This window comes from Quercus lobata, chromosome 11 (genome assembly GCF_001633185.2).
Source record: "Quercus lobata isolate SW786 chromosome 11, ValleyOak3.0 Primary Assembly, whole genome shotgun sequence".
NCBI classification, from domain to species: Eukaryota; Viridiplantae; Streptophyta; class Magnoliopsida; order Fagales; family Fagaceae; genus Quercus; species Quercus lobata.
The window spans coordinates 43,489,853-43,503,800 of NC_044914.1; the positions used below are offsets into that span (position 1 = coordinate 43,489,853).

Sequence of the window (13,948 nt, forward strand, 5' to 3'; positions counted from 1 at the left end):
GTCCATCAGCAGGACTAAATTTCCAACGTTGGATTGGGCTTGGACTTGACATTATGGCCCAGACTGATCCAGTTCAGCCCAATGATTGATTTTATTTTTGTGAAAAAAGTATATATTTCACAGGCTTGAACAACTTACTAAACTTTTGGCATTTAAGTTTCGGCACTAATATATAAGTTATAAGAGAACATTTTATACACAAAAAAAATAAAAAATAAAAAAAAATTGTAAAAAATAAAATTACGTCTTCTGTGACTTTAACTATATTGGGAAAAATAAATTTATTATCCATTATAACAGGGTTTTAGGGTTTAGGTATAACCCTTCAAGTATATTCCCACGTGCTGGCTCCTCACATGACTGTCCTGGTATCGTCCTATTAAAGAGAAAAATCTCACCGCTGCCAATCTTCAACAAGAATTGTTATTTTGTATGGTTTCGTGAGTCATGTCATGAGCATTAATAATTCAGTTGTACTTGTAAGAGAATTGCACTCACTGTCGGAGACAACCACACATGCTGTAATGTACCTAAAACTTTTTGTGCATTATATGCGTGTACTGTGATGGTAGTTGCTTCACAACAGTAAATCCTATTTCATTTTATTTTACTATCTTAAAATTTTACTCTATCAATTATATAATACAATTTTATAATATACTTAACATTTTTATTTTTATTTTCTTATACAACACATTAAAATAATATATCTTCATAATAAATTTTTTTTTTCTCTCTCTAATTTTACAATACATCCAAAACTTTCCCATCCCTACCCACTAATCCACCACCACGGCATCATCGCGATCCGCCATTAACAACACAACTACTAGTCTACCATCCTGATGCCACATCAAATCCATGAGCTCCACCAACCCAAGAGACTCACGGAGTCTTGATTCAAAGGGAGAGAAAAAGATAGAAAAAAAGGTGAGAGAGACAGAAAATGAGCTCCACCAACCCATGAGACGCAAGCCGTTGCACCCCTAGACCCCACCATTGCACCACCAAACCCATGCCACTACACCCACTAACCATGTCGTTGCCCACCAAAATCATACCTGTTGAAATCAACCCACACCACAACACGACCCATAACCTCCACCACACAACCCCCATAGCCCATAACCTCCACAACCCACCGCCACACGACCCACACAGCCCATAACCTCTACCACATGACCCACCACATAGCCACCACCTAACCCACGGAATCCAAACCCACCATCTGACCCACACACGTCCCACACAACCATAGCAAACCCCAAAACCCCCCATTAAAAAATCCCATAGAACGAGAGAGAGAAGAAAGAATTTTTGCCAAGATAGTTTCGGCCACCAATCCACCATTGTCTAGCAGAGAGAGAAGTGAAGAGTTTCTGTTGAGAGAGAGAGAGAGAGAGAGAGAGAGAGAGAAGAACCAAACTGATTAAAAAACAATATTTTGTTTATACCATTGTGCTACAATGACGTCCTACCTTTAGGACAGTACTGTAATACTATGGCAAAAAAAATTGCATTTTTACATGTGGAAATGTTCGGCTGTTGAGCTATTTGGGCCTCACATGCTAAATTTTCCTTACATTTGCCATATCCTAGGCCCATTGTGAATTCTCTAAGGTGGGGGGAAATGGGCCTCTGTCCCTAATTTTAAAGCTATGCAATTAAATATCCTATTTTGAAACTATTTAGCAAAATGTTCCTATTTTTGAAACTTGATTTTAACAAAATCGAGTTTTGTGTAAAACTAGATATCTTTAAAATCGAGTGTTGTGTATATTTTTAAGTGTAACTCAACATTAGCAATGTCGAGTTTCACTTAAATTTTCAAAAAAAATTAAGTGGCAAAATATGCATAAAACTCGACATTACTAATGTTGAATTTCACCTATATCTTAATTTTGTTAAAATCAAGTTTCAAAAACAGTGACATTTTGCTAAATAATTTCAAAACAGTGATATTTTGCTACATAGTTTGTAAATTATGGACAAATGCCCATTTTCCCCTATTAGATGTATACACCACATATGATTTCAACTAATGTAATTATTTAATATATAGTAAATTTATATCAAAATAATTTATTTATTTTGACTCAAGACAAATATTTTCTTTCATGAATTAGTTTTTATTTAATAAAGCTTTGCCATTTGGACTTCCACGAAGGAAGGTTGAAGTTATGTTCTACGTTCATTTTATATATAAAATTCATTAGGTAAACCTTACAAAAATGGGTACACCTTACCAGAATAAAAAAAGATATTTGAATTTTTAGATGTTTTCATTAAAAATACCAAGAGATGTTACTTAAGTTGTAATATTATTGGCATAATCATTTATAATTGATACATACTAAATTTTCAAATAATCACTGTGAATTGTTATTATTGTTCCAATTTTCATCTTATTCTTAAATTTTGTTTTGATACTTTTAGTGTCTCAATCCAGGATTACCATAATAGGAGACAATATCTATTTTCTTTGAGTGTTTGAACCTTTCTAGAAGATTTAGAATCTACAATTTCAATATCTAAGGTCAATGATTGAATATGATCTTAAACACTTTTGCAATTATTGCAATTAAAATATGCGTCAATGGGTAATATAAAAAATCTTGAAATTTAAATATCCGTAATCTGCTTTTAAATTAATATCCCATTAATGTATGAGTAATTTACATTAAAAAAAAAAAAGTGAGTATAGTTTTTGTTAAAATCCTAAAGGGAGCCATTAAGTAATTATCTTATGTTTTCACACAAAAGAAAATAATCATCTTATGCATCGGATTATGTGTCCTTCCTCACACAGTAACCCATAAGCTGTGAGAGCGGAATACGCCTATAACCGATGCATGAAGTATACCTCTCCCCTCCACCACTGATTGCAGTCCTGCAATGTTGGTGACAGCGTAAAAGCTGCAACGCGTTGTGATCATATGTTAAGTGCTGAGTAACCAAGTTTTGGAGCATTCTGTATATGTTTAAAAAACAAAAATAATCAAATGTATGTTCAAGGCACTATGAATTATATTGTTAATATCATTACAGTTTATTAATCTGATAAGAGTATGTCTTAATCAGGCCCAAACAAAAGTTCTGCTTCAGTTTCAAAAAGGAATCTTCACTTGTCAATGAATGCTGTTCAAACCATTTTTCAACATACATAAGAGCTCCAGGAGAAGAATAAGCTTCAAACCACTTTTCAAAAAGAAAAAGATGGGGGCACGTGGAGCAGAAAATTAAGTGATCTTGTGCTTTGTTGCTTTTAAAATTAACTTTTAATTGGGATCTGAATACGCCAAAGGGTGCAAGAAATTTCTTAAAGTACAGTTTTTCACTGAAATTCCAAATCGATTTTGGCTGATATAGTGATATATCATTATATCATGCATATTAGAGATGCCCCACTATACTAATATTTATAATTAGAAAAAATGAAGGAAAAAAAAAATCTTGAAATTTACTTCACGTATTTAAGTAAATATTTACAAGGCTCGCTTCAATGTCATCCAGAATATATCAAGGTATCAGATTAAGTAAAAAAGGAAAAGGTAAAATTATGCACATCCGAGGCTTCGTAATTTCTTCTCTGAAAACTAGAGGAAAAATATAGTACAAAATAATCTGACCTCAGGGACTACACCATGTCTTCTATAGGCAATCAATGATCATCTCCATCTATCACCATCCCCACCATTCTTGGATGGATATGTAATTTTAGCGGACACATTATCTGCACGGGAGGGGTGGGGATCTTTCTCCCGGGCTGATCGGAGTTCCTGCAGATGATGAAGCAAATAACTAATTAGAGAGCACCTGAAAGGAAAAGCATTGGGTTGATGCAAAAGAATATGACACATCAATTTAAATGCGGTTATTTCCTTTAAATGCCATCTCATGTATAATTAAACTTTGATTTGATTTCATTGTGATGTGTTTATAGTGCCCAACAACAGCATGTTAACCACAAAGGAAGAAGATAAACAATTTGCAACTTGAAAACCAATAACACACATTTCTAAGAACAGAACCAACCCGAATGGCTACAATGTATAAGATGGTAATTTTTCCTATACTTAAGGATATTAAATATGCTTGCCTTGTCGACTAATATGTGACAATAATAACACTTGAGTGTGTATCTCAGCTTTACTTATGAAAGTAATAAAACAGTAGCTTAACAGTATGAAATGAACTATATTGCTGGACATAACATTTTAAAGTTATTTAATGATTATAGAGGTCTAGAACAAGGCTTACTGAACGAAAAGGGAAGTCATCTGCCTCAAGCATATGAACAATTTGCCCCATCTTTGGACGCTTATTGGCATCCAAGTCAATACAGCGAAGACAAATCAGCAATGCACGCTTTAAAGCTCTGGGAGAGGGCTGAACCTCAATCAGGGGGTCCACAAGCTCTTCTCCACGACGACTTGCTACCATCCCTTTAAACCAGTCCACCAAGTTCATCTGAAATGCATTTAGTGGAAACGTGGTTAAGAATTTTGACAGTAATGAAGTTTTAAGACATGGATTCTTTAAGGATAAATGTGGTTCACCTCCCCAGCTGGCCTGGAATAATCAATTGGACTTCTTCCTGTAATTATCTCCATGAGTAATATCCCAAAACTATACACATCACTCCCCTCATTAAGCATACCCGTGCTTGCATACTCGGGAGAGACATATCTGCAGTCATTGATGATCACTAAGTCAATAAAGCAATACACAGAGCAATATCATATCATCCAGCTAAAATGCATGTTGAAAATTGATTTGGGTAAATGATGGAGAACAAACCCAAAGGTCCCCATAACACGAGTAGTCACATAGCTTGCTTCAGATCCTAAGAGCTTGGCCAGTCCAAAGTCTGACACTTTTGGGATCCACTTTCTATCTAGGAGAATATTACTGGATTTTACATCACGGTGCACAACTTTGGGTTCTAATCCTTCATGCAAATAGGCTAGCCTGATACAGAAATAAGCACCATAGATAAGTTGATCTCATCATGAAAGAAACAAAATAAGTAAATAATATTGAACTAATTGAGAGAGGTGAGATTATGATGCAAAATATGACAGGAAATTCCATAGTTTTTGATACTTTTTTTTTTTTGGGGGGGGGGGGGGGGGGTGTGGTGGGGGAGGCTGTCATGAAAATTATTACTCCATAAGATGATGGAAAACCATACAAGTTTATCCTTGCTTGTTCACTAATCGTAATGACATTAAATAAGTGAATGGAATATCATACCCTTTTGCAGTTCCAATGGCAATCTTCATTCGAATATCCCAGGTCAGAGGACTAACTGGGCCTACATCACCATGCAACCATTGCTCCAAATTGCCATTGTCAACATACTCGTACACGAGCATCCTGAATGGTCATTCAAAGTTCACATAAACATATTAGAGGGTAATTACTAGGAATTTCCATCTCATTTTCATTTCAAAAAAAGATATCTTGTGGGCAGGTGGAAAGTACCTTTGAGCACCTTCTGCACAATAGCCGACTAGACCTACCAAGTTCTTATGCCTTACTTTCCCTATGGCTTCAACTTCCACCTTGAACTCCTTTTCCGCCTGACCCCTACATACAAAATGATTACAGCATATGAATGTTAACCCAGGAATTTTAAAAAATAAATTAATTTGAGTTAACATACCTCATAGAAGTGAGAGTTTTGTGCAATGGGTACGACCTTTTAATTTGAGTTAACAGAATGATAGTGCATGAAATTGACAATCAATCGATCAAAATCAAAATCAAAATCGTTATATTTACAAACTGCATCCTTAGCAAACGATAAAATTCAATGTTGACAAGTCGAAAGCAATGTACAGCTACATTCATTACAGAGACCAACTTGCACTTAGTGAAAATTCATTAGATTATATCTCAAACCTTCAAAAACATGGACAAAAAGGTTCTCTCGTTTAGCTATCAATCCAAGGATTCACATTCTCAATTTTCTTCATTGCAGAGATCAATTTAAAAGTCACTCAGACTCGTCATCCGCAGATCAAATTCAATTTTATATAAGATCTTAAAAAATTTATAAATCTAGGCAAAGTTCATTAATTATTAGAAAATGAAATCGGATTCTTCAATATTTTTGATAAGATTAATTCTCAGCAGAATCTTGACTAATTTCTAATACGTGTAAACTAAAGTCCTTTTTAAAAGCACAAATAACTTTAAACAAAGTAGCAATTATGAATATGAATAAAATATGGTAGATGAAAAGGAACAAAAGTGAGTAAAGAAATAAAAAAAGATACTCATCCCAAATAAAAAAGAGGAACAAAGCAATTAGCAACCATTTGCTTTTTCCTAGTACTCCGCTGCAAAGACAACCTATTTACCGACACAGAACAACATCACGGTCCAGATCGAATCATTGAAGCTGCCCTGGTCAAATTTTACTTCCACTTGTTCTTGTTACAAATAAATAAATACTAACATTTTTTTAAAGTCAAAAAATTTAATTAGAACAAAACAAAATCTACGTTATACATTACAACCTTTGGATCTACAAGAAATTAAAATAAAAACGAAAAATGAAAGTCAAAACCATATTTGATTAAAACATAAAATCTAAAAACAGAAACTTGATCTTACAATTTGGATCTAACAAACTTAATATATACTACTAATTCTCTGTTTGTTTCGACAGAAAATATTTTTTTTTAAAAATCATGGAAAAGTATATACTACGTTTTACGTACTTGTTGTTAAGAAGGTTTTTGACGGCGACAACCGACCCGTCGTTGACGACGCCTCTGTAAACGACGCCGTAACCACCTTCTCCGATGATGTTGTCTTCGGCGAATCCACGTGTCGCAACCTCGAGCTCCTTCAAGGTGTACCATCGGCCCCACCCGATATTCTCGGCCTCCACCGACACGTCACTCCGGCTACCGCCGGACGCGTCACTCCCTCCGCTCTTTTCACCTCCTCCTCCTCCTTTGCCTCCTTTAACAATTTCGTCAATTTCAATTTTAATCTCCTCTGGCTCTTTGAAATCCTTGTTTCCGATTTTGTCCTCGGCTTTCACCGAATTTACGTTTCGATCCAGCGCCTTGATCTCCACGATCTCCTTGGAGACCAGCGGGATTAGCCCCGAGCTGTGCTTCACGCGCATTTTGACTATGCGGTTTCGGGAATTCTTCTTCAAGCGAATGAAGAGAAAGATCGCTACGAAGACTGAGACTGCGCAGAGCAATAGGATCCCTATCACGATGTAGAGTTTCAAGCTGAGGAATGAGGTTTTGGAGGTGAGCTTATCGGGGATAGAGTTGTCGGAGGGTGCGTATTCGCCGGAGTCCGACATTTTCGCCGGCGATTGAAGAGCCTGAGACCGTAACGTGTGAACTTTTTTTTCTCGGGAGAGAGAGAGAGAGAGAGAGAGAGAGAAGGTGTGAGAGAATTAAGAAGGTTTAGACTTCATTCAGAGGTTTGGGAGATGAGACTTGAGAGTTCTGTGTTTGGTTGGAGAGAAAAACTATTTAAAAAAATGTACATTGGTTGGAGATATTAGTAGGGATTTGAAAGTCATTTGGACAGTGAGGGAGAGAAAAAGAGAGTGGGGTTTCAACGGATACAAAGTGAAAAGGAGGCAAAATAGTGAGGGACAAAAGTGAGAGCTGGTATTTTCAGGGTTCGGTGTAACTGATTATTACGGAACTGCCACTGTTGTAGTGTGAGTAACTTTAACGGCAATAAATTATTCAATTTCCACTCTGCTTTTTGCTTCTGAATTTTGCAACCGTAGGCTTTAATAAATTATATTTGGACAAAAATACATTACTATTCCCTAGTCCTTATCTACCAAGCTTTTTTGTGAGAGTTATTGTTTACATAGAAATTATTATGTAGTGTCATAAATTATTATGTAGTGTCATAAATACATACTCTTTCCTCTCATATGAACAGTGGGTCTTACTAATTAAATTTATGATAGGACTTACCATTTATATAAGATGAGAGAGTACGCATTTATGATATTCCGGAAGTACCTAATAATTTTTCAAGTTTATATAAGGGGTGTTATTGGTTCTTAAAGTTAAAAAAATGAACGTTAATGCTTTGTTAGATACATCAGTAAAGAAACTAACAGAAATTAGCGAAATAATTAATAATACTCATTTTTAAAACTTAAAGGACAAAAGTGGTCATTTGTTAAACTTCAAATACCGAAAGTGCTCAGTAACTAAAGTTTAGAAATCAACCACTATTTCATTTTATGTTCAAGAGATACCTCAGAAACCCTACCGGCTGTTAGTCTAATGAGTTCACCACCTGGATACCCTCATGGTGTTACCCCATGTATTTATGGTTGTGTATAATCCAGATGATTTGAGATATATGTTCAATATTGCATTCAGCGTGAGATCAACATGACCGAAATACTATGACAAATATGTTGCACATGTCAAATGTGGCGCATATCTTCTCGTCTCATAGAGACTAATATGGTCACTTTGAGATCAAAATGACCAAAATAACCTGGATTGATTAGGAAAAGGCCAAAACTCAGATTTGTAAACTTAAATAGCAAGTCAAGTTTAATGTCAGGAATTGGATTTGGGAAGTCAAGTTGTGCATGTCAAGCAAGTGATTAATGCTAATATAAGTTACTAAGTTAGAAAGATGAGCCTGGTCCTTTCATTAAGTAGGACGATGTGTGTCAAACAATTTTAGCAATTAGCATGTCGCTGTGGCACTTTGCATTTTAAGTCAAAATTAGATATTAACAAACAAATGCTAACACACAAAAAGGACATCTTCCTTTTTTTTCTCTTTTGAAGTATGCATGGTAAAAACTTAAACTTACATTATATGTCAAAGTATTGACAGAGAAATGATAATACATGGAAACAACTTAAACCAGTCAACATGGCTATTGATTATTGAAACGAGTCTTACAATCCCATCGTCATAAATAATTGTGACTTAACAATGAGCAATATTATAAGTTACCAATTATATAACGGAATTACTGATGCAACTATGCAAGTTGATGTGAAGGAGTATAATGTTATATCATAATCACAACAACCCCTTTTTATCTTTGTATTTTATCAATAATACGCTTCGTGCATCAGGCGTACAGTACAAGAGTATGACAACATGACAAATATTAGACTACATCTCAATTACTATATCAATGGATAATCATAGCACGTTTTTCACAAAATAAAATTTGAAGGGGTTGATTATGGGTTAGCACCATTTTTTTTTTTAAAGTACTAGTAAATTTTCAAAATGATTGATGCAATTTAATATGAAATTATAATGCACTACTGACCATGAGCATTGCAAACCAACCATTATTTAGTGTTTTATTCAATAGAGATATTTAGAGTTTAAATCATCCCTCACTATTATAACTATTGAATTATTAAAAAAAAACAACAAAAACAAAAAAGCACTACCATAATAGTCATTTATTTTGCTTTCAGTATTTTTTTGAATAATATGTTGCATGTATTAGAAATGTTAGGATTATATTAATGTTGGCAAAATTATGTATCAAAAGATTCAATTGTAATTGCAAAATTTTCGTGTATTTAATTTATTTCAATTGTAAGTGAGTTAAGTGTAAAACAAGGAGATGCTCTAAGTTTTTGTTTAAAGTGCTATATTAGAGAGTTTTGGTTGAGCGGTATACAATTTGGTTGAGCAAGTTTCAAATAGAATGAAACTTGCTCAACCAAACTGAATCAGTGTGGACTAAGTTTCAAAATTGTATACCTAAATCAAACGAGATCATCAATGTGGACTTCCAAAGGAGCTCACCTAGCACTAGCTAGGCGTTGACCTAAACTTTTTAATGGGATTTTTGTAGCCATTTAAAGTCTCAAATCCCAAACCCTACACATACATAAACTTGGTTTTAAAGCCCTAATTTATGAGGAAGACAATCACGTAGCAAAGAGAGACTAGATTTGAAAATTCCTAACCTCTTCCTACCCTCTCCCATTGAATACATTTGAGAGGAAAATCCATTCAAACACCGTGTTACCTTAAGCACTTTGGAGTGCTAAGAACCTCAGAGACTTATTAAAATCTTCAAGAGGCCTTGAAGTGTTCAAGAGATTGGACTTGCATAATTGGAGGTTATTTAAGCCATTATGTTAGATAACCATCTTCATAATGAATTTCGTTTACTAGAATATCTGAAGATTTTTGGTCCTTGACGAGTTTCTCTCTGTAATCGCATACCATGTGTGCATATGTTGTGATTTATTGCTTGCAATTTGAATTAGATTAAGCAATCACTTGGTTAAGAATAATGGTTCAAATAAGTAGCAAGTTGTTCTAGGGGTATAAACGGAACTTCAGGATATATAAGAATGAGATAACCACACACACATATAATGCAGCAGGTCAATCAGTATATCAGAATGAAATCATAGTGTTTGTTATCAGCTTTGTGAGTACAAGAACATGATGTATCAATGCCAAATTTTGTGGTGTGCTCTTTAGGTAACAAGAACATAGTCCAATATTCATTACTTATAGATCATGCCTAGCTAATAACCAAAAAACTTAAATGTATTTGCTACATACACAAACTAAGCTATTGATGATTTTGAAAGTACATCATCCCATTTGCATCAAGACAAAGTGGGGTTCACCGCCAAACAAGAGTCGGCAACAACAACAAATATTTCATTGTCACAAGTTTCCTAATCCGAAAGAAATATTCTTACCAATTGCGTATATAGAATTGAAATTTATTTACAAAGTTTCAAGTTTCAACAACCATTTTTACCCAATTTTTTTTTTCTTTTTGGGTTACACGCAGCCGATGAAATCCTTAAGTAGAGCATAAGCTATCCCAAGAAATTGCGTTAGCTTCGAATGAATCCTCTTGTTCATTTGTCTTGACCGGTTTGCATGTGATTATCAATGTAACTTTCCACCAAATGTGTCGTTAAATATGCTTCTCTCAGACACAGACTCTTGCTTAATTAATTGAACACCATTAATTTGACACCCACATGCTTTGGTTACTATATTTGAGAACAGTTCTATGTCGCATGTTGCCCTATAAGAAAGGAGGAAGAAGAATTACTATAAGATTAGATTACATATGGTATGTTTCATTGTTTTTAGCGTGTAAGAAACTCCGAAATAGAAATACCATATAAAACACAAAACTCACTCTTTCCCTTTAAGTTTCACTAGAATTCATTTCAATTTTTTAATTTTATTTTAATCCTTTAAATTTCAAGTTTATTAAATTATTAAGGTCTTTCCATTAACTTTTGTTAATTTTTTTTTTAAAATCCTGGAAAGTATTTTTAATAATTAATTGGATTTTTTTATTTAAAATTTTTGACAATTAACCACAACATTTAACAGAAGTTAATGGAAAGATTAAAATACAAAACTCACCATTTTTCTTTAAGTTTCACTAGAATTCATTTTAGTTTTTAATTTTATTTTAATTCATTTTAATCCTTTAAATTTCAAGTTTATTAAATTATTAAGGTCTTTCTATCAACTTTTGTTAATTTTTTTTTAAAAAAAAATCCTTGAAACTATTTTTAATAATTAATTGGATTTTTTAATTAAAAATTTTGACAATTAACCACAACATTTAGCAAAAGTTGATGGGAAGACTTTAATTGAATAAACTTGAAACTTAAAGGACTAGAATGAATTTTAGTGAAACATAGACAGTGAGTTTTGCATTTTAACCTAAATATAAAGCCCCTTCTTTGAAAAACTAAACTAACGGTTGGATGGAATTAATTAAGGTTATTGAATAGTTTTGTTAAATGAAAATAGCATTCCACCTTCTTTTTGTTTTTCTTTTTTTTGATATAATTGTCCTTTAATTTATCGTTTCAAACTATTCATCAGCAAACTTTAAATGCTGCTAACTAACAAGTAACAATCTCGAGCTATTTATTTTGATTGGAAATCCGAAATTTCATTTTGCTCTATGGTTGCAGTTCTTCTATCTAGCTTGATCGCTTTGTTGTGTAATTGGGCTTATCTATGCCCAATTTTCTCTCACTTAAGTTGACTTAGAAACACTTAATGAGTATGTGCTTTTAGACCGATAATTACTCAAAGAACACTATGTCCAATGACGACTGCTATGTAGATAAATTATGATGATGAAACCATACGAGTGCAGTAATTTATGCAATTTGACTGACCTAATCATAATTCATTTTGCAAAGTAAAAAATGTCACTCACAGTTTTCCTCCTCTCTTTGACATTTAACCTTTGTTGATTTTGAAATATTCCGGCAACTCCAATAATTAATGATGAAAATAGAAAGGAAAAATTCCCACAATAAGAAGAGAAGATATACCATGCACCCTATTTTTCACGAGAGGGTGAACTCAGCAATCTCAAACATGACGAAAATTTTGAAGTAATAAATTCAATCCACTATTCTATAATTTATAGAGTTTTTAGTTGTCTTATGAACAAAGCATGTAATAGTTTGAATTTTGAACTTTGCACTAAAACATTAGTTGATTTTGGTATAAAGTGAAAACAATATTTAAAGCACAAATCTCTTATTTGATACAAAACACCTTTGCTAGTTGAACAAATTAGAATTCACAGTTATTTGAGAGACGCTCTGTAAGACAAACTTATGTATGGCTAGAAAATAGAAAAGGGGCAATATATGTAATTAATATAGAGCAATTTGGACAAAATTACAAGTTCCCGATTGGCATTCAATGGGACAGTGTCTCTGTTTGTGTGGGGACTGAGGACCCGGCATATTTATGATTATTTGAAAATTTTCGTGACACGTAAAATGAATCTTATTAATGAAGGAGCTCTTTCTTTTTCTTTTTCTTTTTCTTTTTCTTTTTGAGGAAATAATGAAGGAGCTCTTAAAGTTTTTTTTTTTTTAATTGTTGTTGGCTTCAGAAATACTACTAACCAGAAACTATGATCGTGACAGAAAGTAAAGTTTGTCACCCAATCGCTTTTAAATTTAATTACATGCGTGCAACGGTGCAAACAACACTATCCTCATGTATTTGTCAGGAGCAAGAACTTAATGGGATCATATTATCATATAGACGATGCCAACAAATACTTTATTATAAGTGTATACTATAGCCTCTCAGCACGTGTAAATATACTTACTAGTGAGAGTATAAGTGTATATATATTTACTAGTCTTTGAGTACGTGTATTTACTAACCTTTGGACACGCACAAACACTAATGAGAGTTAAGTGTAGGAATATATATAATATAATAGCTTTTGAGAGTGCTTCGAGATTCTTCTCATTTTTTTTTTTTCTCTCTAAAGATTAATAATTTTCATTTATCATAATTTAAAATTACTGCATTTTTCAATCACAAACCATCTCATAATCTTAAAATGAATATAATAATTACCCAATTATAATTCTTGTGTCGTTGTCATATATATACTCTTGATATTATTATAGGACTTGATTCTACTTTTGTGACAAGGAAGCTAATTGGAGTGGGGGCACAAGCAATGTAGTACCGTAAAATCTTGTGAAGAACGTTTCAAATGCGCTTGAAAGTTTGGACAACCTTTGAGAATAAAAATCATAAATAAAGTAGTACTTGCACCAAAAAATTGAATAAATGAAAGTAGGGCTTGGTTTAATATGAGAGTGTAGATAGAACCAAAAAAAGAGTAAATTTTTCTTTTTTCTGAGTGAATATAACATGCTCTAAAGCACTCCTAATGATTTTTAGCTTAAAAAGTAATCTTTTATTTTAATTAATCCACTTTTCACATACGCTCACCAACAATTTTTTTTTTTTTTCTCTACTTCCATTTAAATAGTTTTTATTATCTTTTCTCTATGAGAAAACTCTCTTTTTCATCTCTTTCCAATTGTCTTTCTTCTCTCACTCAACTATCTCCACTTTTCTCCAATTCTATTTTTGTTATTATTGGGTTTTTGTGAGTTTT

General features: G+C 33.4%; 1 protein-coding gene across 3 annotated transcripts; it reads right to left on the reverse strand.

Moving 5' to 3' along the window:
• Positions 1-2,699: 2,699 nt before the first annotated feature.
• LOC115968649 (probable receptor-like serine/threonine-protein kinase At4g34500) lies at positions 2,700-7,607 on the reverse strand. 3 transcript variants are annotated; one of them, XM_031088094.1, is made up of 8 exons: positions 6,732-7,607; positions 5,488-5,592; positions 5,257-5,379; positions 4,801-4,971; positions 4,560-4,689; positions 4,261-4,470; positions 3,630-3,779; positions 2,700-2,971 (listed from the first exon to the last, which is right to left on the reverse strand). In XM_031088094.1, exons 1-7 carry the CDS (start codon positions 7,334-7,336, stop codon positions 3,669-3,671), a joined length of 1,455 nt encoding a protein of 484 aa, XP_030943954.1. In that variant the 5' UTR covers positions 7,337-7,607; the 3' UTR covers positions 2,700-2,971; positions 3,630-3,668. The 3 variants fall into 3 exon arrangements, with proteins under 3 accessions (XP_030943954.1, XP_030943955.1, XP_030943952.1); XM_031088095.1 differs by having other exon boundaries at positions 2,702-2,916; XM_031088092.1 differs by lacking the exon at positions 2,700-2,971 and having other exon boundaries at positions 3,442-3,779.
• Between the last annotated feature and the right edge of the window lie 6,341 nt (positions 7,608-13,948).

Coding starts and splice junctions, on each gene's coding strand:
- LOC115968649 (XM_031088094.1), bottom strand. CDS start 7,336: ATGTCGGACTCCGGCGAATACGCACCCTCCGACAACTCTATCCCCGAT. Junction 5,380..5,487: donor TGTGCAGAAGGTGCTCAAAG/GTACTTTCCACC, acceptor ATGACCATTCAG/GATGCTCGTGTACGAGTATG. Junction 4,972..5,256: donor GCCATTGGAACTGCAAAAGG/GTATGATATTCC, acceptor TTTCTGTATCAG/GCTAGCCTATTTGCATGAAG.